Consider the following 23,249-nt stretch of genomic DNA (forward strand, 5'->3'; position numbering starts at 1 on the left):
GACACAAACTAGTTGGCACGGAGGAAATGCCACCCCCCACAGCCAAGCAGAGAGTCTCTGGGCCATTGCCGGGGTCATACCTCATGCCCTGCCTGGTCTGGGGGAGGCACTCTAGGCTTGGGCCTCAGCTTAACTGCCTCCACACAGGAATGACCTTTCTGGTGAACCAGCCAAGAGCATAGCACAGCATTTATTGGTGACTCTCATTCTTTACTGAATGCCCTCCAGGCTTTGAGCCTCCCCACCCACCCCACCCCCCTGCGCCCCATGGGTTAAGAACTGGAAGAATGGCCAGAGTCTTGCTTTTCTTTGATCAGTGACACATTAAGTCTGGCTCCCAGCCCAGTCCAGTCTGTGGAAATGCAGCTGGCTTTCCCTGTGGTCTCTGGGAGAAAGCATGGCCACACCCACTCACAGATGCTGAGTGGGGCCAAACGAGACCTTGGTTCTACTGCCCTGAGAGTGGTCCACTGAGCATTTTGGTGTCAAATCAAACTGGCATTACTACTGCTACTATTGCCGCCACCACCGCCGCCACCACCACCACCACCGTCCAATGACTGGGTTTATCATTGTGCCTGCATGACTCTCCCATTCCCAGTAGTCATTTTTTGTTTTGTGATTTTGATAGTACTGTCAGAGACAGGAAGGGGGAAAGAAAGTGAAAGGAGAGACACCTGCAGCACTGCTCCACTCACTACTTATGGAGTTTCCTCCCCCTTAGGTAGGGACAGCCACAGGCCCTTCAACCAGGGTCCTCCAGCAGTGTATAATGTGTGCACTCTACTGGGCAAGCCTCCTCCTGACCCCCAGGATGGCTTTCAATCCAAGCAGAACTGTGACTTTGAAAGCTGTGTTAGGATATCTCTGCTATGAGTCTTAATGCATCTGAGAACATTTATGACCAATGTCCCGGGGTGCCTCATGTCTAAGGGACATCTTTAGAGAGTCCCTAAGATATTCTTGGATCACTCTTGGACTGAGGACAAACTCCTTCGTAGCAAGTCAAGGTTTTAAGTCTGATGATTGCCTGGGATGGGCTGTGAGGACATCCAGATGCACTTACTGGGATGCCGTGACCCTGGAAGCGTGGCACTTCCTCTTCAGGAAGAGGGATGGGGATGACAAAGTAGGCCGGCAACCTACAAGAAAGAGAAGTCACTGGTTTTAGTACTAGAGGTAATTTACTCAATGTAAAAGCTTGGCCTCAATGAACACAGGAAGCTAAGTGATGACAGGACTTCTCTGTGTGGTTCGCTCTGCACAAACTGCCATCAGCTGAGTCAGCTGGGTACCTGAGTGCAAATCTTAGCTCTGCCTCTGCTTATCTGTAGCCCTAGGTAAGCGAGCCCACCTCCCCGGTCAGTTTCCCCACCTCATACAATGGGATACATGGAATGGGTGATAGCTAAAGCATATGAACTGCTAATTTGGGAGTGATCTTTCTTATCACCGAGTGACAACACAAGCATCTAGCTGGGCCAGTAGTTCATCACACTTGCTTCATGTGAACAAGGCCCTGGGTCTGATCTTGAACACCCTTACACACAACAACAACACACACACACACACACAACACACACAACACACACACACACACACAACTGCTCAGACATTTTTTTTTAATTTAGTGTCAGGGATAGAACCCAGAGTCTTGCTCATCTTGCTCATACAATCTACTGCTGAGTCACCTTCTGTGTCTAGTTATTATTTTATTTTTTAATGTTTTTAGAGAAAAAGGCAGGTGGGAGAGGAGAGAGACCATCACACCAAGGCTTCCCTCAATGCTGTAGGGCCAAGGCTCCAACCTGTGCTATACACATGGAAAGAAGTGTACTATCCAAGTGAGTTATTTTGCTAGGTCTTCAAATTACTATTATTATTATTATTATTATTGCCTCCAGGGTTATTGCTGGGGCTCAGTACCTGCACCACGAATCCACTGGTCCTGGAGGCCATTTTTTTCCCCTTTTGTTGCCCTTGTTATTTTATCGTTGTTGTGGTTATTATTATTATTGCTGTTATTGATGTCATTGTTATTGGATAGGATGAGAGAAATGGAGAGAGGAGGGAAGACAGAGAGGAGGAGAGAAAGATACCTGCAGACTTGCTTCACCACTTGTGAAGCAATCCGCCTGCAGGTGGGGAGCCAGGGGCTTGAACCGGGATCCTTACATGGGTCCTTGTGCTTTGCATCATGTGCGCTTAATCCATTGCACTACTGCCTGACCCACAATTACTATTATTTTAATTGCCACCAGTTATTGACAGGGCTTGGTGTTGGCACTATTTGTAGTGTCACTACTCTTGGCAGCCATTTTTTCTTTCTTATTTTTTTTAATTTGACAGGACAGAGAGAAATTGACACACTCAACTGGGTGTGCCACTGCTCAGCCCCCTCAAATTTAATTAAAAAAATTTTTTTAATTTATTTATTTATTGGCTAGAGACAGAGAAACCGAGAGGGAAGGGGAAGATAACAGAGGAAGAGAGAGAGAGACCTGCTTCACCTCTCCTGAAGCTTCCCCTGCAGGTGAGGGTTGGAGGCCTGAACTCAGGTCCTGGGCACACTGTAACATGTGTGTTTAGCCAAGTGTGCCACCCCCCAGCCACAAAACTTAGTTTTATTTATCTTCAAGAAAACAAGAGAGAAACAGACATCAGAGCACTACTCCACCATCCATGGAATTCTACTGTCTCTGTCCCATGTGGTACCATGCATGGCAGGCAGGTGCTCCACCCACTGAGCCAGCTCCTTGGCTCCTGCCTAGTTAGTTTACCAAGCATTCTGGCAACAACAAACATTAAGAGCTTACTGTATGGCGAGGACTCCCTCCTGATTACTTGACGTGAGTTTCCTCATTTAGTTCTAAAAGCCCTAGGAGGTAAGCGCTCTATTTCCCTCTCCGCTTATAGAAAAACGACGACCCCTCCAAGTCACACAGCTGTGAGCATTAGTGGAGCTGGGGCCCTGAACCCAAGTGGTCAGATTCTGTTTCTATATGAGCAAATTCAGGTTCTGAGACTATCAAACCTGCTAAGCAGTAGGATGTGGGCAAGTGAGATCAGGAGTTCAGAGGTCTGTGGGGTTACCATCTCTTCCTCTCATCAGCAGGTGTGGGTTTCTATTAATAAGAAGCCCACTTATGGGGGTCAGGCAGAAGCACAGTGGGTTAAGAGCATGTGGCACAAAGCACAAGGACCGGTGTAAGGATCCCGGTTCGAGCCCCCGGCTCCCCACCTGCAGGGGAGTCGCTTCACAGGCCAGGTGGTGAAGCAGGTCTGTAGGTGTCTATGTTTCTCTTCCCCTCTGTCTTATCCAACAACAATGACATCAATAGCAACGATAATAATAACCACAATAATGGTAAAACCACCAGGGTAACAAAAGGGAAAAAATGGCCTCCAGGAGCAGTGGATTCGTGGTGCAGGCACTGAGCCCTGGCAATAATCCTGGAGGCAAAAAAAAAGAAAGAAAAAGAAGGAGGACGAGGAGGAGGACAAGGAGGAGGATGAGGAGAAGGAGGAGGAGGAGGAAGGAGGAGGAGGAGGAAGGAGGAGGAAGGAGGAGGAGGAGGAAGGAGGAGGAGGAGGAAGGAAGAGGAGGAGGAAGGAGGAGGAGGAGGAGGAGCAGCCCACTATGACTGTGGAGTTGTAAACATCTTGCACTAGGAAGAGCTTGACATCAAGCCTCACAGGAAATGAGAAGGTACCTCTGATGTAAGGACTACAATGGAAAACAATCACACGGCATATGCAAGCAGCTGCTTGTTTGAAGTAAATCTCTTATCATTAGGGATTGAGGAAGATAAATTCCAAGGGAAAAGAGTTGTAACTGAATATGGTCAAGCTGCTGGGTGTAATCAGTTTATAGGGGATGGAGCAACATTTTTAAAAAAAACCTTTATTTTATTAGATAGAGACAGCCAGAAATGGAGAGGGAAGGGGGTGACAGAGGGAGAGAAAGACAAAGAGACAACTGCAGCCCTGCTTCACCACTTGTGAAGCTTTCCCCCTGCAGGTGGGGACTGGGGCTTGAACCTGGGTCCTTGTGCATTGTAGCATGTGCGCTCAAGCAGGTGCGCCACCACCGGGCCCTGGAACAACATTTTAAGTGTCACCAGATTATCAAAATTTAGGTCCAGGTGGTGGTGCTCCCATGTGGTACTTGGTGCGTGGCAGGCAGCTCTACCAGAGAGCACACATGACCTCGCACAAGGACCTAGGTTCAAACCTCTAGTGCCCACCTGCAAGGGAATTTTCACAAGTGATGGAGCAGTGCTACAGATGTCTCCCCTTCTGTCTCCCTCTTGATTTCTCTGCTTCACCCAGTACTAAAAAGAAGGGGGGAGAAAGGGGATGAGGAGAAGGAAGGAAGGAAACAAGGAAGAAAAAAATGTCCACATGGAACAGTGGAATCCCCCAGTGCCCAGGCTCCGTTCTCCAGGTGGACAGTCCAAGCAAGAGTGGTAGTAAGGGGAAATTTGTATAGCAAGCCCAGTTCCTGACATATAGAACAGAACTTTTTACACAGTGGTAGACACTAATATAGATGTATTTGTACCAACATTCTGAAAGATCATTGCGACCAGAAAAAAAAAAAAAAGAACAGAATGGTTTTTTTGGGGGGGAGAGGGGGCATGGAGGCTACTGAGACTCCTCCTGTTACACTTCTTATATTTATTTATTTAGTAATAGAGAAGGGAGAAAGATATCTTTAGGCATTAATATACGTGTAATTATTTCTGAGCTCCTAGGCCCTAAAAGTAACCTAACTAAATGTAACTAAAATGTACTAAATGTAACTAAATGTACTAAAGTAACCTAGAAGAGTCACTTGGGAGCCAGGTGGTGGCACACCCAGTTAAACACACATAGTACTAAGCTGAAGGACTCAAGCTCTCTGACTGGGAAAGATGAAGGGAGGAGAACAGGCAGGAATGGGGCTGTATGACACAACTTTTGTCCCAGCAAGCTCCTCTTGCTGATGCAGTCACAGGGGGACTAACTGTGCAATATTGGGGCTCATCAATATCAAAGCTAGCTGGCGAAAAGGCCAGCCATGAGGAGGACACAGCACCCTACAGTAATACAGATCTTATTGAGCTACTATCACAGGCCCTGGAACACACTCTATAATGATAAAATTTTAATTTCTCAAAGAGGATGGTGCAGAAGTATTCTTTAAAAATGTAGGTCTGGGGGAGTCGGGCTGTAGCGCAGCGGGTTAAGCGCAGGTGGCGCAAAGCACAAGGACCAGCATAAGGATCCCGGTTTGAACCCCGGCTCCCCACCTGCAGGGGAGTCGCTTCACAGGCGGTGAAGCAGGTCTGCAGGTGTCTTTCTCTCCCCCTCTGTCTTCCCCTCCTCTCTCCGTTTCTCTCTGTCCTATCCAACAGTGACAACAACAATAATAACTACAACAATAAAACAACAAGGGCAACGAAAGGGAATAAATAAATAAAATAAAATATTTTTAAAAAATGTAGGTCTGGGGAGTCCAGCAGTAGCGCAGCAGTTTAAGCGCACATGGCACAAAATACAAGGACTGGTGTAAGGATCCCAGTTCGAGCCCCTGGCTCCCCACCTGCAGGGGGGTTGCTTCACAGGCGGTGAAGCAGGTCTGCGGGTGTCTTTCTTTCCCTGTCTTCCCTTCCTCTCTCCATTTCTCTCTGTCCTATCCAACAATGACAAGATCAGTAACAACAAAAATAAAAAATAAAAATGTAGGTCTGACCGCATCACACTTCTGCTTGGGCTCTTCTTCTGCACTGCAAGTCCTCCTTAAAGCCTTCCAGCCCATGGCCTATCCCACTCCAGACACTCTCACCACTAAGTGACATCCTTGGGTCGGAGTCAACCTTTCCTTTTTCTTTAGAAAGAGAGCACGCATTCTACCAACCCTGGAGTTTCCCTTGTGCTATCTATGTAGTGTCTTGGCTTGAACCCAGGGCCCTTCATGTCGTAATGCAGGCACTCCACTCAGGTGAGGTATTTTCTGTCTTCACTTCTGAATGTGTTGTTTTATTTGAGAGAGACAGAGACAGAAAGAGAGATATCAAAGCACTGCTCAGTTTTGGCTTATGGTGGTGCTGGGGATTGAACTGGGGGCCTTAGAGCCTCAGGCAAGAAAGTCTTTTGCATAACCATTATGCTATCTCCCCGGCCTTACTTCTGAACACAGTAAGGTTTCTCTGATAAGTACAGTGCCATGTGGAGAAAGTGGAGCTCTCATACTTTACTGTTGGGACTGTGAAATGGTGCAGTTGCTGTGGAAAAACCCTTTGGCAGTTCCTCAAAAAGTCAAATGGCAGTTATTGTATGATCCAGTAATTCCACTCCTGGGTGTTATCCCCAAGAGGAATGAAAGTTACACTGACATGAAACCTTGCACACACATGTTCACAGCAGCATTATTCACAAGTGGTAAGACATGAAAGCAGGGCTGACAGGATAGCTCAGCAGGGGGTGCCTGTTTTGCTTTGTATACAACCCAGGTTGAAACCTGGGCAATATGGGGAGGAGCTTTGGTATTGTGCTATCTCCCTCTCTGTCTCTTTCTATATGAAAAAGTCAGCTTGGAACATACCAGAATTGTGTACTCACCATGAATTATCAATGGGTAATTCTATTACATTCTGTCAAGGTGACATATTAATGCTGTAGAATTACACTAAAAGCCATAACGGGTCTGAAAAGTCACCAGAATGGCTTCAAATATAACTTAATCACAAACACACTCATAAAAGAAGAAATCATTTGTGCCAGAAAAAAAAAATCAGCTTGGAGTAGTTAACACCTGGTGATGATGACCAAAAAAGTAAAAAGAAGACAAATGCCAAGCAGTAGAATATGGGATGTTCATGCATGAGGTTCCTACTTCAACCCTTGGCACCGAAGGCACTAGTGATGCTTTAGAGCCTCTCCCTCCCCGTTCTCTGCCTCATATGAAACTCTCATATGTAATAAAATAAATCTTCAAATAAAGGTAAGTCCAACTGTGCATCAACTAATGAAGAAATAAATAAAATGCAACATGTTAAAAACCATAAAATGTTACTGAGTGGGAGTCGGGCGGTAGTGCAACGGGTTAAGGCGCACGTGGCGCAAAGCGCAGGGACTGGCGTAAGAATCCGGGTTCGAGCCCCCAGCTCCCCACCTGCAGGGGAGTCACTTCACAGGTGGTGAAGCAGGTCTTCAGGTGTCTATCTTTCTCTCCCCGTCTGTCTTCCCCTCCTCTCTCCATTTCTCTCTTTCCTACCTAACAATGACAACATCAATAACAACTACAATGATAACTACAACAATAAAAATAAAAAAACAAGGGCAACAAAAGGGAAAATAAATAAATAAATATTTTTAAAATATTAGTGACAAAAAACATGGGGGGCTGTGTGGTGGCAGACCTCATTGAGTGCACATGGATGTGGGTTTAAGCCCCTGCTCCCCACCTGCAGGGGGGAAGCTTTATGAATCAATGGTGGAGCAACAATGCAGGTGTCTCTTTCTCCTTCCCTTCTCAATTTCCTCCTGTCCTATAAAAAAAGGAGGGGGGGGGGACATAAGATGAAAACTGGCCAACAAGAGTGGTGGTAGATTCATTGTGTAGGCACTGAGCCTAAAGCTAACCCTAAAAGCAAAGGAGTAAAAAAAAAAAAAAAAGATTGAAATTTTGACATACACTATGACAAGAATGAACCCTGACACTATCACACTAAGTACATGCTGCTATTTGCATAGACTACTTAGAATAGGCAAATCTACAGAGACAGAAGATAAATAGATGGTGGTTTAGAACTTGGGAAACCAGGGGAGCAACTACTAGTGGGTGTGGGTCTTCTTATGGGAATGACAAGAATGTTCTAGAACTGACTGTTGTATGGCCCTATGGATGTATGTGAAAAACACTGTCCACTTCAAATGGATGGATTCTATGGTGTGTGATTAAACCTCAGACAGCCACTCAAATGCCCCATCCCTGACGCTCACCTTTCGCAGACTTTATAACCTTTGTTGACACTCACTGCCTTGTACTTCATGTTGCCTCTGGTCCGCTCCAGCTCCCAGCACCAGTCCTGAAGTGTGTCAAACATCACAGTGTGGTTCTGGGGATCCCGGACTAATGAAACAAATTTTGAAAGACAATGAATCCATGTCATGAAGTGTTGGTGTTTTAGTGATGTAGAAGTAAGGCCTCCAGTCTTCTCCACTGAGACTTGCTTTATCCTGGCAGAATCAATTCGCTCTTTAATCCTAAGTTACTAGTTTTTTTTTTTACCCCCTTGTTATTAATCCAAAATGATGACTGAGGCGCTTTTCATACTAGAGGAAAGAAGTTGTGCTTGTTCCATTCCTTGCAAAAGTAATTTATAGCTCTGTTTCTCAGTCATCTGACTGTGAGCTTATTTTTATAACATAAAAAGACCTTGTACAGCCAGAGAGACAGGCTTGGCACAGATGCTAAAATAATAAAAATATTTTTAGGCCCTAGCAATGTATGCATAAGATGGCAAACTCATCTGAATAGCATGTCAGACTCTCCTGCGTGTAAATATTCTTTCAGTTTGAAGATGCCTGGCTGACAAGATAATTTTCTAGTGTAGCACCTGGCTAGTAGAGACCCTTGGCAAATCAGACAGGCATGGTCACAGTCAAGGCCTGTTGACTCTGACGGGGACTTCTGTCCTCAACCCTGCTACGCACTGGCTATGAAAAGAATACAAGCCCAGACTATGTTCGTAGAGCCTGACATGTCCTTGGTCCTTTCTTAAGCCACAGCACTGCCTGCTGAAGGTGACAGGCACCCAGACTGGAGTGTTTACACAAATCGGCTTAAGCTTTTAGATGTCTAAGAAAACAAGCCTTCTGAAGTGAAAACAAAGTAAAAGAACTCCCTGCTCCTTTTAATAACACCAGATTACAGTATAAAGGATGAGAAGGATAATAAAATAGTCAATAATCTGATACAACAATTATGTGTGAGGTGCCATTCTGAGCATATGACTTTTTTTAATGTCATCCGTCACACAAAGAAATGATCCACTTCATTTATCATCAGAGAAATACCAATTAAAACCACACTGAGATACCATCTCACACCTGAGAGAACAGATACATAAACAAATCAAGAAATGACAGGTGTTGGATAGGTTATGGAGAGAAAGGAACTCTGCTACATTGCTGGTGGGAATGCTAACTAGTGCAGCCCTTTGGAAACTGTATGGACAGTCCTTCAACGAATAATTCCAATACCACACTTTGAAATTTATCTAGAGGACACTCAAACACTAATTAGTAGGGATGTATACACCCCTACATTCATAACTGCATTATTCACAATAGTCAAAGAGTAGAAGCAGCCTAAATGCCCATCAACAGATGACTGGCTAAAGAAGTTATGGGATATATATTCTATGGAATTGGAGGTGATTATGCAAAATAAGCAAAAAGATGAAAGTCAACTACCAGATGGTTTCATTCATATGTGGAATCTAGAGAACTGATACACATGAACTTGGAAGAGAGAGAAAGGAAGAGGGGAAGGAAGGAAGAAAGAAAGGAAAAAAGGAAGCAAGGAAGGAAGGAAGGAAGGAAGGAAAACAAGCAAGCAAACTGTTTCTACGACTTGTGAGAACTATTGTGGTTATGTTTCAGAGGTGGCTGTGTTGTATAATTATACACTGTAATCTTATAATCTTGTAACCTACTATTAATCACAAATAAAAAAATGGAAGAAGAAAAAAGATGTCATCAGGAAGTGACAGTGGCTAGAGGAGTGTTAGATTCTAAAGTACAGGACTGAGTTCAATCCATAGCATCACGTCCCAGAATGACTAACTCCCTCTTCTCTCCTCCTTTCTCATTAATAAATAAAGCTAAAAAGGGTGGTAGCACAGCAGGTTAAGAGCACATGACCCAAAGTATGTGGACTGGCATAAGGATCCCGGTTCGAACCCCGGCTCCCCACCTGCAGGGGAGTCGCTTCACAGGCGGTGAAGCAGGTCTGCAGGTGTCTTTCTCTCCTCCTCTCTGTCTTCCCCTCCTCTCTCCATTTCTCTCTGTCCTATCCAACAACGACAACAACAATAATAACTACAACAATAAAACAACAAGGGCAACAAAAGGGAATAAATAAATAAAATAAATATTAAAAAAACAAACAAACACTACAGGGAGTCAGGTAGTAACGTAGCAGGTTAAGAGCAGGTGGCGCAAAGCGCAAGGACCGGAGTAAGGATCCTGGTTCGAGCCCCCGGCTCCCCACCTGCAGGGGAGTCACTTCACAGGGGGTGAAGCAGGTCTGCAGGTGTCTTTCTCTTTCCTTCTCTGTCTTCCCCTCCTCTCTCCATTTCTGTCTTATCTGACAACAACGACATCAATAATAACAACAAGGATAACTACAACAACAATAAAACAAGGGCAACAAAAGGGAAAATAAATAAATTAAAATTCAAAACAAAAAATACACAACAATAAGATTTACTTACTTTTGATACAGCAGCCTGAGAGGTGACAGAGAGGATAAAGTGCTGGACTATCCAGCATAAGGTCCTGAATTCAATCTCTAGCACTGCCTGTGCCAGGAGTAAGCTCTGGTTATCATTCTCTCCCTCTTTTTCATTATTTAATAAACAAGTAAAATATTTATTTATTAGAGAGAGAGAAAAGCAGAGGATCACTCAAATACATGCAATATTGAGGATCGAACTTGGGGTCCTCTAACTGCTTTGCCACCTCCCAAGTTGCTAGCATACTATAATTTATTAACTCAATCCTCACAACCCTCTCTAGAGCAAGTACTAATATTTCTTCCACTTTACAGATGTGGCACAGAAAGTTGAAATGACTTGCCCCAGGTATCTAAGGCAGGTAATGGCAGAAGTGGAATTCAAACTCATGCAGCATTAAAGGAGACTTTTTAAAAAGAGAGAAATGCAAAAATAAAACTTCCCCATGGATATAAATAATAGCCTTCCACTTCATGGAAGCAACCTAAATGCCTACTGCTGGATGGCTGGGTAAAAGCGTGAGGAGATATATGCTCATGTGACTCAAGCCCATTGCCTGGCCTGCTGTTCTCAGAGGACAAGGATTTCATCCTGTCTATCCCTACAGTGTCAGACAAAGCAACGCTCTGTTCCAGAAAGTCTGCTATATGAACTTGGAAAGGACATGTACACTGATCTCTAAATATCACCTTCACATTAAGAGTAATGGACAGAGCAGGGAGCCAGGTGATGGTGCACCTGGTTAAGTGCACAATTATCATGTACAAGGACCCAGGTTCAAGTCCCCAGTCCTCACCTGCAGTGGGAAGCTTCATGAGTGGTGAAGCAATGCTGCAGATACTTTCTCTCTCCCTATCTCCTCCTATCTTAGTTTCTCTCCATCTCTACTCAAATAAATAATTTAAAAATTAAAAAAAAAAAAGAAGTAATGGGTAGAACAAGGGAACAGGCTGAAGGGGGAGATCTAAACAAGGAAGAAGACAGAAGCCTGCAGAAACAAGATTATTATTAATCACTAATGCAGATAACCTGGATTTCTAACTTAAAAGACTGCACACTTATGGAAAACACTTTAAATCTTATGCTTTGTATCCAGGTCAGCTTTCTGATGTGCTCACTTATGTACAACTGTTCTACTTCTCTCAAAATACTTGCAACAAAGCATCTTCTGGCTACTTAAAAACTTTCCAGAATGAAAGACCTTCTCAAGTCTTATGAAATGAAATCAAGTATAATAAAGCAGGGAAGAAAAATAAGGACAGAAACAGCAGCCAAGGCAAAGAAGGTTATTCCACATTTGTCTCAATTTTGTTCTATAGTTTTTATGCTACCAGTTACAACATACTGACTTTCTCGTAAGAAACAATAAATCAGAGCAGCTGGGTGGTGGCGCAGCTCGTTGAGCACACCTGTTATAATATGCAAGAAACAATTAAATAAATAGTCTCACAAAAAGTAAACTTAAGAGATAAGTTAAAGCAATAAAGATTGCAGGAAAAGAAAAAAAAATCACCCAAGCAAGAGGTGACCAAAAGAGATAAGATAAAAAGAACCACCAGTGAGTTTATCCCAACTATATTTAGGTAGGGGATGGGAGGGTCCCCCCTGCACCCCACAGAAACCTTACCTGGCTTGTCTTGTGCAGTGGCTGCGTAGGAGAACAGAAACAGCCGTTTAAGCAGTTTAGGGGCCTGTGTGTGATGGATGATGCCACTCACAATCTAGAACAGCATCGAGTAATGGATATCGTCAGTCGTGCATTTGACAGATAAACACTAAGAAACAAGAACTCAGTTGTCCAGGTTTTCAGACAAGCTGACAAGTTCCCAGGGGCAACATGCTAATTCATGTGGAGGTCTGTTATCTGTAACATTACCTTTTGGAATAATGCCAAATAAACAGAAAGCTGACCATTAAGTCAGACTTTCTGAGAGCACTCAATTTCTATATGGCACTTCTGTTTTTATTGCATTACAGTTAACAGTAAAATACAGTAGTTTGTACATTTGTAACATTTCTCAGTTTTCCACATAACACTCTAACCCGCTCTAGGTCCTCCTCTGCCATCATATTTCAGGACCTGAACCCTCCCCCAACACCCTCACACCAGAGTCTTTACTTTGGTGCATAGGACACATTTAAAAATATTGTCTAAGTTCTCAAAAAGAAAGTGTTGCTGAAAAAGTTAAGTGATATATTCAGATAATAATCAAGACATTTAGCTAGATCTACTTGTTGCAGTTCTTTCAGGACATTTTTTTTTGGGGGGAGAGGGTGGTAATCATCAGGGCTTCACTGCTTCTGGCTAACTTTTTCACATACACAAAGGCAGAAAAAGAGACCAAAGGAGAAAAGGAAAGACACCCCAGGCTCAAAACTAGGGTCAAATATATAAGAAACCCAGGCACCCTTCAGGTGAGCTAGTACTAGCCCTGAGATCTTCTAGAAGATTAGGACAGTGTGGCTTTTGTTTCTAAAATTTCAAACAAAATTATATTTAGAGAAGTGGTAAAAAAAAATACCATTAAAAATAAAGTTGGGGGGGGGATAGACAGTACAATGGCTATGCTATCTATCCCAGGTTCAATCCCCCACACCACCATAAGATAGAGCTGAGCAGTGCTCTGGTTAAAAAAAAAAAAAAAAAGTTTAGTTATAGCTTCAAAATAAAGTTTCTGGCTTCTGGGGAAATCTTCTCTGTCTGTCTGTCTGTCTGTCTGTCTGTCTGTCTGTCTTTTCTTTTAGATATATACCGAGAGTTAGAGAAAGAATGAAAGAGACTGTAGTATGGAAGCTTCCTTTAAGATAGTCAGGGCTGGACTCAGACTTGGGCCATGCAGATAGCAAAGAAGCATAGTATCTGAGTGAGCTATTTTGCAAACCAGAATTTTCCATTCTACCACCACACTTTCCCTGTCTAGAACATATCCTGGAGTCATGTTTGTTATTCTAACTGAACTACCACGATACCTGAAAGAAAATTCAGGCATTCCTTGTAAGTCTGCATAGCTCCCTGTGGCAAAAACTTGTTAGTTTTCCCCTGGTATATTCACCAGAGTGACAAATTTGCTTCCAATTTTTTTAAAATGAAGCAGTACTGTTTGCATCATAATATAAGTTTTAGGTCCACGTCACTGAAATCAAGCTATCTATGGACTCCATGACAGTCACCATGAGCATTCCTACCTTCCTTCCCTTCTGGGAACCACGCACAGAAGATGGTCAATGTTCTAGTAGGATAAATCTTAGAAGTTACAAAGCTATTGTGACTAGTTCATACAGGTAAACATGGCAATTCTCTGAGGCAAAAGTAAGTTTCCTAAGTCTTGCTTGTCCATCTGAGTCCTCCTTCCACACACGTCTACTGCCTCCCAGCTGTAAACCCACCATTCCAGGTCTTGGGAACCCCTGCTCCTGTCTCTGCAGTATTGTTCACATTGTGGGGGGGGGGAGGCAAAAGAGGGGGCTGCTTCTAGTTGTTTCATCCTTACCACCCTGGTCTAACACCTCCCCCCCAGAGAGGGCCCGGGGATAAAAACATTATGAACTAAAGGACTAAAAGCAGCATGCACTATATGAGGTCATACTTTAGGGAGTCGGGTGGTAGCGCAGTGGGTTAAGCGCACATGGTGCGAAGCGCAAGGACCAGCATAAGAATCCTGGTTCGAGCCCCTGGCTCCCCACCTGCAGGGGAGTCGCTTCACAGGCGGTGAAACAGGTCGGCAGGTGTCTATCTTCCCCCCTGTCTTCCCCTCCTTTCCCCATTTCTCTCTGTCCTATCTAACAATGACGACATCAGTAACAATTAATTAAAAAAATAAGGTCATGCTTTATCAAATTCTCACCAATTCTAATCAAAACGTGAGTGATTAGGACCAATTTCAAGTCTAAAGAGTAAAAGACTCCCTTCAGCCTTCATGCAATCTAAGCAAAAACTCAAGTTAGTGGGGAAAACCTGATGGGAAACAAAACCTAAAACATGCAACTAGTTACCCTTTTGACTTCCTCTTCTTTTGTGTACCTCAGACCAAAGTGGAACACCCGGAGGTCTTTGCAGTGGATGATAAGTTTCTCAGGGTACTTCTTCAGTTGTCCAAAGAGAGTTTTCTTTTTCTCATCAAACACTAGACATTAGTGATGAGGTCAGGAAGGGAAATTATATTAGGAGACAACAAGTAGAAGAGATAAGCAGAACATTAACTTCTTTTCTGCAAGTGACTTTTTTTTTGCCTCCAGGGTTATTGCTGGGGCTCGGTGCCTGCACTATGAATTCACTGCTCCTGGAGGTTATTTTTCCCAATTTGTTGCCCTTGTTGTTATTATTATTATTGTTGCCACTGCTCTTGTTGTTGGATAGGACACACAGAAATCGAGAAAAGAGGGAAGACAGAGAGGGGGAGAGAAAGATAGACACCTGCAGACCTGCTTCACCACCCATGAAGTGACCCCCTTGCAGGTGGGAAGCTGGGGTTTTGAACTGAACCAGGATCCTTGCGCCAGTCCCTGCGCTTCACACCATGTGCTTAGATTAAACCGGGTGTGCTACTGCCTGGTCCCCTGCATGTGATTTTTTTATTTTTGCCATCAAACATGTTTTCTTTTCTTTTTCTTTCTTTTCTGATGGTCACAGAAATAGAGGGAATGAAAATAAGAGACAGCTGCAGCACTTCATAGTTTATGAAGCTTCCCCCTGCAGGTGGATGCCAGGGGCTTGAACCTGAGTCCCTGTGCACGGTAACATGAGTGCCTTACAAGGTGCACCACCACCTGGTCCCAAAAAGATTTGTTATTTTATGAGAGGGAGCGAAAATCAGAGCATCAGTCTGGCACATGCAATGTTGGAGACATATTTGAGGATCCAACACTATTCCACTGAGCCACTTCCCTGGCCAGATTATTAACTTAAAAGAAGATGTCTTAACAGATAAAAGACCCTGCTCCTTTTAATAACAAAGTGCAAAGAATGATAACAAGGATAACAGTAGAACAGCCAGTCACTAAGCTGAAACAGCACGTAAGTGGCAAGCACTGCTCTGAGACATTAAAAATTCTACTTATTAAGAATAAAGACGGCACAGGAAACAAACCAGAGTATCTTTCTGACACCTGTGATGCCAGGAATCAAACTTGGCACCTCATGCTTCTAAGTCCACACTCTAGTCATTATGCTACCTCCCAGGCCGTTAACATACTATATTTTAATAACTCAATCATTATGCAAATGGGTTTCATGCCTGAGAATTCATTCAATTCCCAGCACCACCATATGCCAGAATTGAGAAGTGCTTTGGTGAAAGAAAGAAAGAAAAGAATAGAAAAGAAAGGAAAAGAAAAAGTGAAAGGAAGGTGCTTCCTTCTAAATAACTATTGACAGGAACCCCATCCTACTAGCCAGGGGTGACTGAGAAGAGTCAAGAGTTTCCACTGGCCCAGGTAAACACAAGGAAAAAGCTTATTGCCACTATCTTTTTTAAAAATTGTTTTTTATTTGTTATTGGATAGAGACAGAGAGAAATTGAGAGAGAAGGGGGAGATAGAGAGGAAGAGAGACAGAGAGACACCTGCAGGCCTGCTTCACCGCCTGTGAAGCGACTCCCCTGCAGGTAGGGAGCCAGGGGCTTGAACCGGGATCGTAACCGGTCCTTTGGCTTTGCACCACGTGCGCATAACCCACTGTGCTACTGCCCGACTCCCTCATTGGCCACTATCTTTTAGAACTGCCTCCACTGACATACACATAGCCCAGCTCTGTGGTCCAGGAGGTGGCGCAGTGGTAAAGCTTTGGACTCTCAAGCATGAGGTCCTGAGTTCAATCCCCAGCAGCACGTGTGCCAGAGTGATGTCTGGTTCTTTCTCTCTCCCCTCCTATCTTTCTTGTAAATAAATAAAATCTTTAAAAAAAAAAAAAAGCCCAGCTCTAAAGGCCAAGATTCTGAGATTCTGAAAGATGGAGATCAGTGAGGACAGGCTTTGGGGACGGTCAACTCCTGGCCTGGGCCACAGTCCTAGTCCTTTCTAACACCTCCTGCCAACGCCAGCATTGGGAACCATGCAGTTTCTACTGGTGTTCAAACATCATAAATGGCTACTGATCTCTTAGACTGCCTAGACTACAACAATAGAGAAGTGGACAGGACTGGCAGGGGATGCCTGTTTAGTTGGCAGAAAAGATATCAAATGCAATGGAACAGACCTTTATCAAATTAGTCTTAAGAGGAAAACCCCACACCTATGGACATCTAATCTTTAACAAAGGGGCCCAGACTATTAAATGGGGAAAGCAGAGTCTCTTCAACAAATGGTGTTGGAATCAATGGGTTGAAACATGCAGAAAAATGAAACTGAACCACTGTATTTCACCAAATACAAAAGTAAATTCCAAGTGGATCAAGGACTTGGATGTTAGACCACAAACTATCAGATACTTAGAAGAAAATATTGGCAGAACTCTTTTCCACATAAATTTTTAAAGATATCTTCAATGAAACGAATCCAATTACAAAGAAGACTAAGGCAAGTATAAACCTATGGGACTACATCAAATTAAAGCTTCTGCACAGCAAAAGAAATAACTACCCAAACCAAGAGACCCCTCACAGAATGAATGGGAGAAGAGCTTTACACGCCATACATCAGACAAGAGTTTAATTGTAGGTATGCTTCTGGATTCTGCTTCTAAGACCCCTTCTGTTTCATTGGTTTGACCCCCTCTGCTTAACACTGTATTCTATTTGCATAGCCACTGTTGACTGAGCACCCCCCTGCCTCCAGGACATTGGTTTAATCCTCACTAGTTCATGCTTTTTCTTTCTCCCCCTGTCCTGCATGCATCCTTCTTCGGACCTGAGTCTTCCGCCTCATGATAGATATGGACAAGATTGTGATTAAAGATAGCTTAGACCATGCTGCGTTCCACATGAATAAAACTGAACTGTGTACCACTCAGCCATGAGTCCCTGGTCATCTCTCTCTCCCGCCTGCGAAGCTCAGCCCGACACAATGGTGCCTGAACGGGGACCGGCACCAACGTGGGACCTAACCCACCCATCCACCAGATAAGTAAAGCCGTTTGGCTACCTATGCATTACAGGCTGCAGTTGGCGAGGTGGGTGCTGCACACGGTCCTGCTGCTCTTTCGCTCTCTGCGTCTCTTCCCTCCCAGCTTTCAGTGTCACTGCTGGAGCCGCTGCATGACCTGAGGGCCGCCGTTGGCAGCGGAGTTCAAGAGAACTCGGGTCCCACCGCCATCGCTGCCACTGCCGCCGCCTCCGTGGCATCACTCTGGGCCACACTTTGGTTCCCTGGCCGGGAAACTTTGGTTCCTTATGACCGTGATCGTAGAGCTTGAAAGATGCACAGAGATTTCCCCTGGGACTTTTTGGACTTCCTCTCTCATGTTTCCCGCGAAGAAAGACTACTCTTACTTGAAGAGCATTCTCCATTACCCTGGCGGTCCCCAAGAATGGAGACACGTGGTTAGTTCTACCCTCCTGATTCGATTCTTTCTTCGATGGGAAGACGTTTTTAAAGATGGGTGCCTGCAGCCATCCAGCAGAAATCGTCAGAAGCACCCTAAATGGAATTGTGAGGAGCTTTTTGGACTAGGATGCCCTCCGGGGACTCATGATGCTACATGGTGAGATCTGGATAATCTGGTTCAAGGTTAAAGAAGCAAAAGCTGCCTACGGCTTTTCTCTCGATTCCCCCCTTGTTGTTCTCTCTGAATATCGTAAGTTTGCTGTCTGCTTTCAGTTGCATTTTGTAAAAGAGTGATTTAAATGACTAAATTTTTGTATGACATTGACTTTAAAAAAAAATGCTAGACGCAGCTATGATTTCTAGAGACATCCAAAAATTGTTTTTTTTTCTCTTTTGATTTTTTATGTCTTAGAAACACGTTTAATCCTGAAAACTATATGAGTATGGGTGGGGCAGATTGCACAATGGTTATGCTAATGATCCTCATGCCTGAGGCTTTTAACCATGGTTCTTCTGTTTACCTTTCCACATTTTATTGAGTTTAAACTGTTTAAACAATCTTAAAATCATACTAGAAAAGACTTCCAATTATAAGAGTTATCAATTATAGTAAACTTCTAACCTGTTACAAGTTTTGTTTCACAAGTAAGTGAATTACAGCTGTCAAGTCTTCACCTGAAAAAGCATCTGCACAAATAGAATCCCTGAAAATCCATTTGGACCCCTGTTCTCTGACGTCACCCACAAGACGGCATGACTACAATACACCTCCTGAAACCAATGACGTGACCTGGCACAACCTAAAGAAACAGATTCACAGACTCCAAAGCTCACTCTCTACAGAAAAGTGGAATTCCGGGGGCTGATTTTCCCCATCAAGGCAGACGTGAAGCATTTCATCCCCTGGCATTTCTTCTCATAGTCGCCTACTTTGGACTGACACTTCTATTGGACTTGCTGGTATACCCTTTGGACACTTTACACAATTTTACAGCAGCTTCCTTCCCCTCATGCTGCTGGTTTTTCATAGACTGACCACAGTAGTCCATGGACTTTACAGCCAGCAGCCTTGGGGACTCTATAAGCCACACCCCTCCATCCTTGCTAGGTCCTGCCCACAGAGGCAGGAAACGCCCTTTGAGGCATGAAGCACCCCGAGAGGCAAGAGATGCCCACAGAGGTAGGAAACGCCCGCTGAGGCATGAAATACCCCCAGAGGCAAGAGATGCCCACAGAGGCAGGAAACGTCCTTTAGCCTGATATGCCTTGGCCTTTGAGGCAAGAAACGCCCCCCTCAGGCCTTTGTTGTATGCTTCACATTGGTTTTGGTCTCACCACCCCCGCCGCCTCTGGGAGATTGTGGTATGGCCCCTGCTAGTTTCGCAGCCCTCTTATCCCCGCCCCCGGAACCCCTACAGATTTTGAGAGTTCTGGCCGCAGCCACCAGAGGAGAAGAATGCAGGACAGATCTGTGTGGTGATTAGTTTGGGGAGTCCCTGTCTGCCGCCGGTGCAGCGGAGCAGAAAGACAGGAGAGCACATCTTGGCCCGCTCGTGAATAAAGATTAAACTGCGTTCTCAGCTCAGCCATGTGTCTCTGGTCATTTCTGTTACCCGCCCGGGAAGCCAGCCCGGTTAAAACAACAGGCCTCCCCTTGGCATCACACTGAATCTGGCTGCTCTCTTACTTGTTCCTCCATGTCTTGTGCCAGTTCTTTTGAAAATGCCTGTATGATATAGGTTTCTGTTCACCCCACACTACTGATACTATGGCCATCAGTTAAAAAGAAAGGGGGAATTGTTGGTATGCATCTGGATTCTGCTTCTAAGACCCCTTCTGTTTCATTGGTTTGATCCACCCTGCTTAACACTGTATTCTATTTGCATAGCCACTGTTGACTGAGCACCCTCCTGCCTCCAGGACATTGGTTTAATCCTCACAGTTCGCACTTTTTCTTTCTCCCCGCCCCCTGTCCTGCGTGCATCCTTCTTAGGACCTGACTCTTCTGCCTCAGGATAGATAAGGACAAGATTGTGATTAGAGATAGCTTAGACTGTGCTGCGTTCCACATGAATAAAGACTGAACTGCGTACCACTCAGCCATGAGTCCCTGGTCGTCTCTCTCTCCCACCCGTGAAGCTCAGCCCAACAAAGAAGACTAAGGCAAGTATAAACCTATGGGACTACATCAAATTAAAACGCTTCTGTACAGCTAAAGTAACCACTACCCAAATCAAGAGACCCCTCACAGAATGGGAGAAGATCTTTACATGTCATACATCAGACAAGAGTTTAAGAACCAACATATATAAAGAGCTTGCCAAACTCAACAACAAGATAACAAATAACCCCACCCAAAAATGGGGGGAGGACATGGACAGAGTATTCACCACAGAAGAGATCCAAAAGGCCGAGAAACACATGAAAAAATGCTCCAAGTCTTTGATTGTCAGAGAAATGCGAATAAATACAACAATGAGATACCACTTCATCCCTGTGAGAATGTCATACATCAGAAAACATAATAGCAGCAAATGCTGGAGAGGGTGTGGGGTCAAAGGAACCCTCCTACACTGCTGGTGGGAATGTAAATTGGTCCAAACTCTGTGAAGAACAGTTTGGAGAACTCTCAGAAGGCTAGAAATGATCCTGCAATTCCTCTCCTGGGGATATATCCTAAAGAACCCAATACATCCATCCAAAAAGATCTGTGCACACATATGTTCTTAGAAGCACAATTTGTAATAGCCAAAACCTGGAAGCAACCCAGGTGTCCAACAACAGATGAGTGGCTGAGCAAGTTGTGGTCTATATACACAATGGAATAATACTCAGCTGTAAAAAATGGTGACTTCACCGTTTTCAGCTGATCTTGGATGGACCTTGAAAAATTCATGTTAAGTGAAATAAGTCAGAAACAGAAGGATGAACATGGGATGATCTCACTTTTAAGCAGAAGTTGAAAAACAAGATCAGAAAAAAAAAAAAAACAAACACAAGTAGAACCTGAACTGGAATTGGCATATCACACCAAAGTAAAAGACTGGGATGGGGGTGAGTGGGTAGGGAGAATACAGGTCCAAGAAGGATGACAGAGGACCTAGTGGGGGTTGTATTGTTATATGGGAAACTGGGGAATGTTATGCATGTACAAACTATTGTATTTACTGTTGAATGTAAAACATTAATTCCCCAATAAAGAAATAAAAAAAAAAAAAGAGGAAAACCTCCACAAGTAGTTCTGGTAGCAAAAAGTATCAAGAACAAAGATCTAATATTTACAGACACCGTGGAGTTCATTCCTTTGATTAAGTGACCCCAAATCAGATACTCCACATTTCAACTTTACCATCTATCCAAGTAGCTTAGCAGGGTGAGTGAAGAAGTCTTTGCAGACTCTAAAGGCTATAAAAACAGTATCATCCTTGAGGCCCAAGAGATGGTAGGTACAGTGACTAAAGTGTTGGACCTTCAAACATGAGGTCCCAAGTTCAATCCCTGGTATTGCACGTGTCAAGAGTGACATTTTGGTCTCTTATTAGTAAACTAAAAAAATGTCATTCTTAGCTGCATTTTCAAAGGTGGGCATCCTCAGTAGAAGGTAGACTTACCTCCATAGATCTGGTCCACACAGTGGAGAGTGATTTCATTCTCTCCTATCACCTTGTTCTTAAATTGGGTTTCCTAAAGGGTTCAAAAGGAAACTGTTGGTATGCTTCTATATTCTGCTTATAAGACCTTCTGTTTTGATCATCACATTAGGTTCGCTTGTATTACTTACGATGTGGTCTATTTACATAATCACTGTTTTACCTGGGTCCCGCCCTGCCTGCAGGGTATTGGTTTAATCCCCACTGGTTAGATGGAAGCTTTCTATGTTCTTTTTGCACTCTTTTTTTTTGCTCCGTCCCCTCTCCTAGTCATTTCCTTTCGTTTGCCACTTGCGGTGAAGAGATGCATAAAAGGCGATGTATCTGATTAATAAACGAGATACTGCTTCCCAGCTCAGCCATGAGTCCCTGGTCATCTCTCTACCGCCTGTGAAGCTAGCCCAGCCCGGCAGGAAACAAGTATGACTCCTTTCTCTGCACTAGCCGACATGTACAGGCAAAGCAAACCTCTGTGTGCCCATTAAGAGACAGGGGCCTGCAGCCAAGGAGGAGAGATGACAAGGTGCATGAGAGAAACTCGTGATCAGTGGTTTTTCCAGACCAGGTAGAACGTGTCATTCCTGGCGTCTGCCAGGCAAACCTACTGTGCCACTCACAGTGGCTCTGAGAGGGGTGGGGGTAACCTGCGGGCTGACATTTCTCCTCACAAGTACTATGGTGTGAGGGCCCAACTCTGAGCAGCCAGCTGTAGGCAATAAGCACTGGGAGGGTCAAGTCTCTATAAATACTTTCTGAGGGGCCTGGTGGTGGTGTACCTGATTAAGTGCTCACATTACAATGCAATAGGACCCAGGTTCAAGCCCCTGGTCCCCACCTGCAGGGGGAAAGCTTCACTAGTGGTGAAGCTGGGCTAAGGTGTCTCTCTGTCTGTCTCTCTATCTTCCCTTTCCCTTTCAATTTCTCTCTGCCTCTATCCAGTAATAATATAATATATATTAAAAAAACACTCTGTACAGAAACAGGAACCAAGGAGTCAGCAATGGTGGAGAAAGCAAGGCTCTACTGCTGCTGCTTAAAGTGTGAGGCCAGCTGGTTCCCAGTCACCTACAATGCTCTCTGTGAAGTGAGGCAGTTCTCTCCTTACTCCACCACTTGCTCTTCTTTACTTTTTTTTTTTTTTGCCTCCAGGGTTATCGCTGGGACTTGGTGCCTGCACTATGTATGAATCCACTGCTCCTGGAGGCCATATTCCCCATATTGTTGCCCTTGTTGTTGTTGTTGCCATTGCTACTGCTGTTGTTGAATAGCACAAAGAGAAATCGAGAGAGAAGGGGAATGTGAAGTGAACCCCCCTGCAGGTAAGGAGCTGGGGGCTCAAACTGGGATCCTGACACCAGTCCTTGAGCTTTACGCCATGTGTGCATAACCCACTGCATTACTGCCTGGCCCTTTATTTTTATTATTATTTTTTTTGTCATCACTGGGAGTTTTTTCAGATAGAGACAGAGACAAAGGCCACTAGGGAAAGACAGAAACAGGCTGGGGGGGGGGGTATGGCTTGACTTGCCAATGTCCATGTCCAGTGGAGGAGCAATTACAGAAGCCAGAACTCCTATCTTCTTCACTCCCAAAAGAATTTTGGTCCATAGTC

The 23,249-nt window shown here is 44.3% G+C and overlaps 1 protein-coding gene across 2 annotated transcripts in view; it reads right to left on the bottom strand.

The window, feature by feature from the left end:
- The window catches only part of MTMR12 (myotubularin related protein 12), an 83,938-nt gene that overhangs the window by 26,836 nt on the left and 33,853 nt on the right, over positions 1–23,249 (bottom strand). For both annotated transcript variants that reach the window (XM_016191469.2, XM_016191466.2), the window contains exons 4-8: positions 21,599–21,671; positions 14,502–14,632; positions 12,136–12,229; positions 7,990–8,119; positions 1,067–1,142 (exon numbers count right to left, since the gene is read on the bottom strand). In XM_016191469.2, the coding sequence (XP_016046955.1) occupies positions 1,067–1,142; positions 7,990–8,119; positions 12,136–12,229; positions 14,502–14,632; positions 21,599–21,671 (504 nt within the window). The remainder of the gene's footprint in view (positions 1–1,066; positions 1,143–7,989; positions 8,120–12,135; positions 12,230–14,501; positions 14,633–21,598; positions 21,672–23,249) is intronic.

This window comes from Erinaceus europaeus, chromosome 5, assembly GCF_950295315.1.
Source record: "Erinaceus europaeus chromosome 5, mEriEur2.1, whole genome shotgun sequence".
Lineage (NCBI taxonomy): Eukaryota > Metazoa > Chordata > Mammalia > Eulipotyphla > Erinaceidae > Erinaceus > Erinaceus europaeus.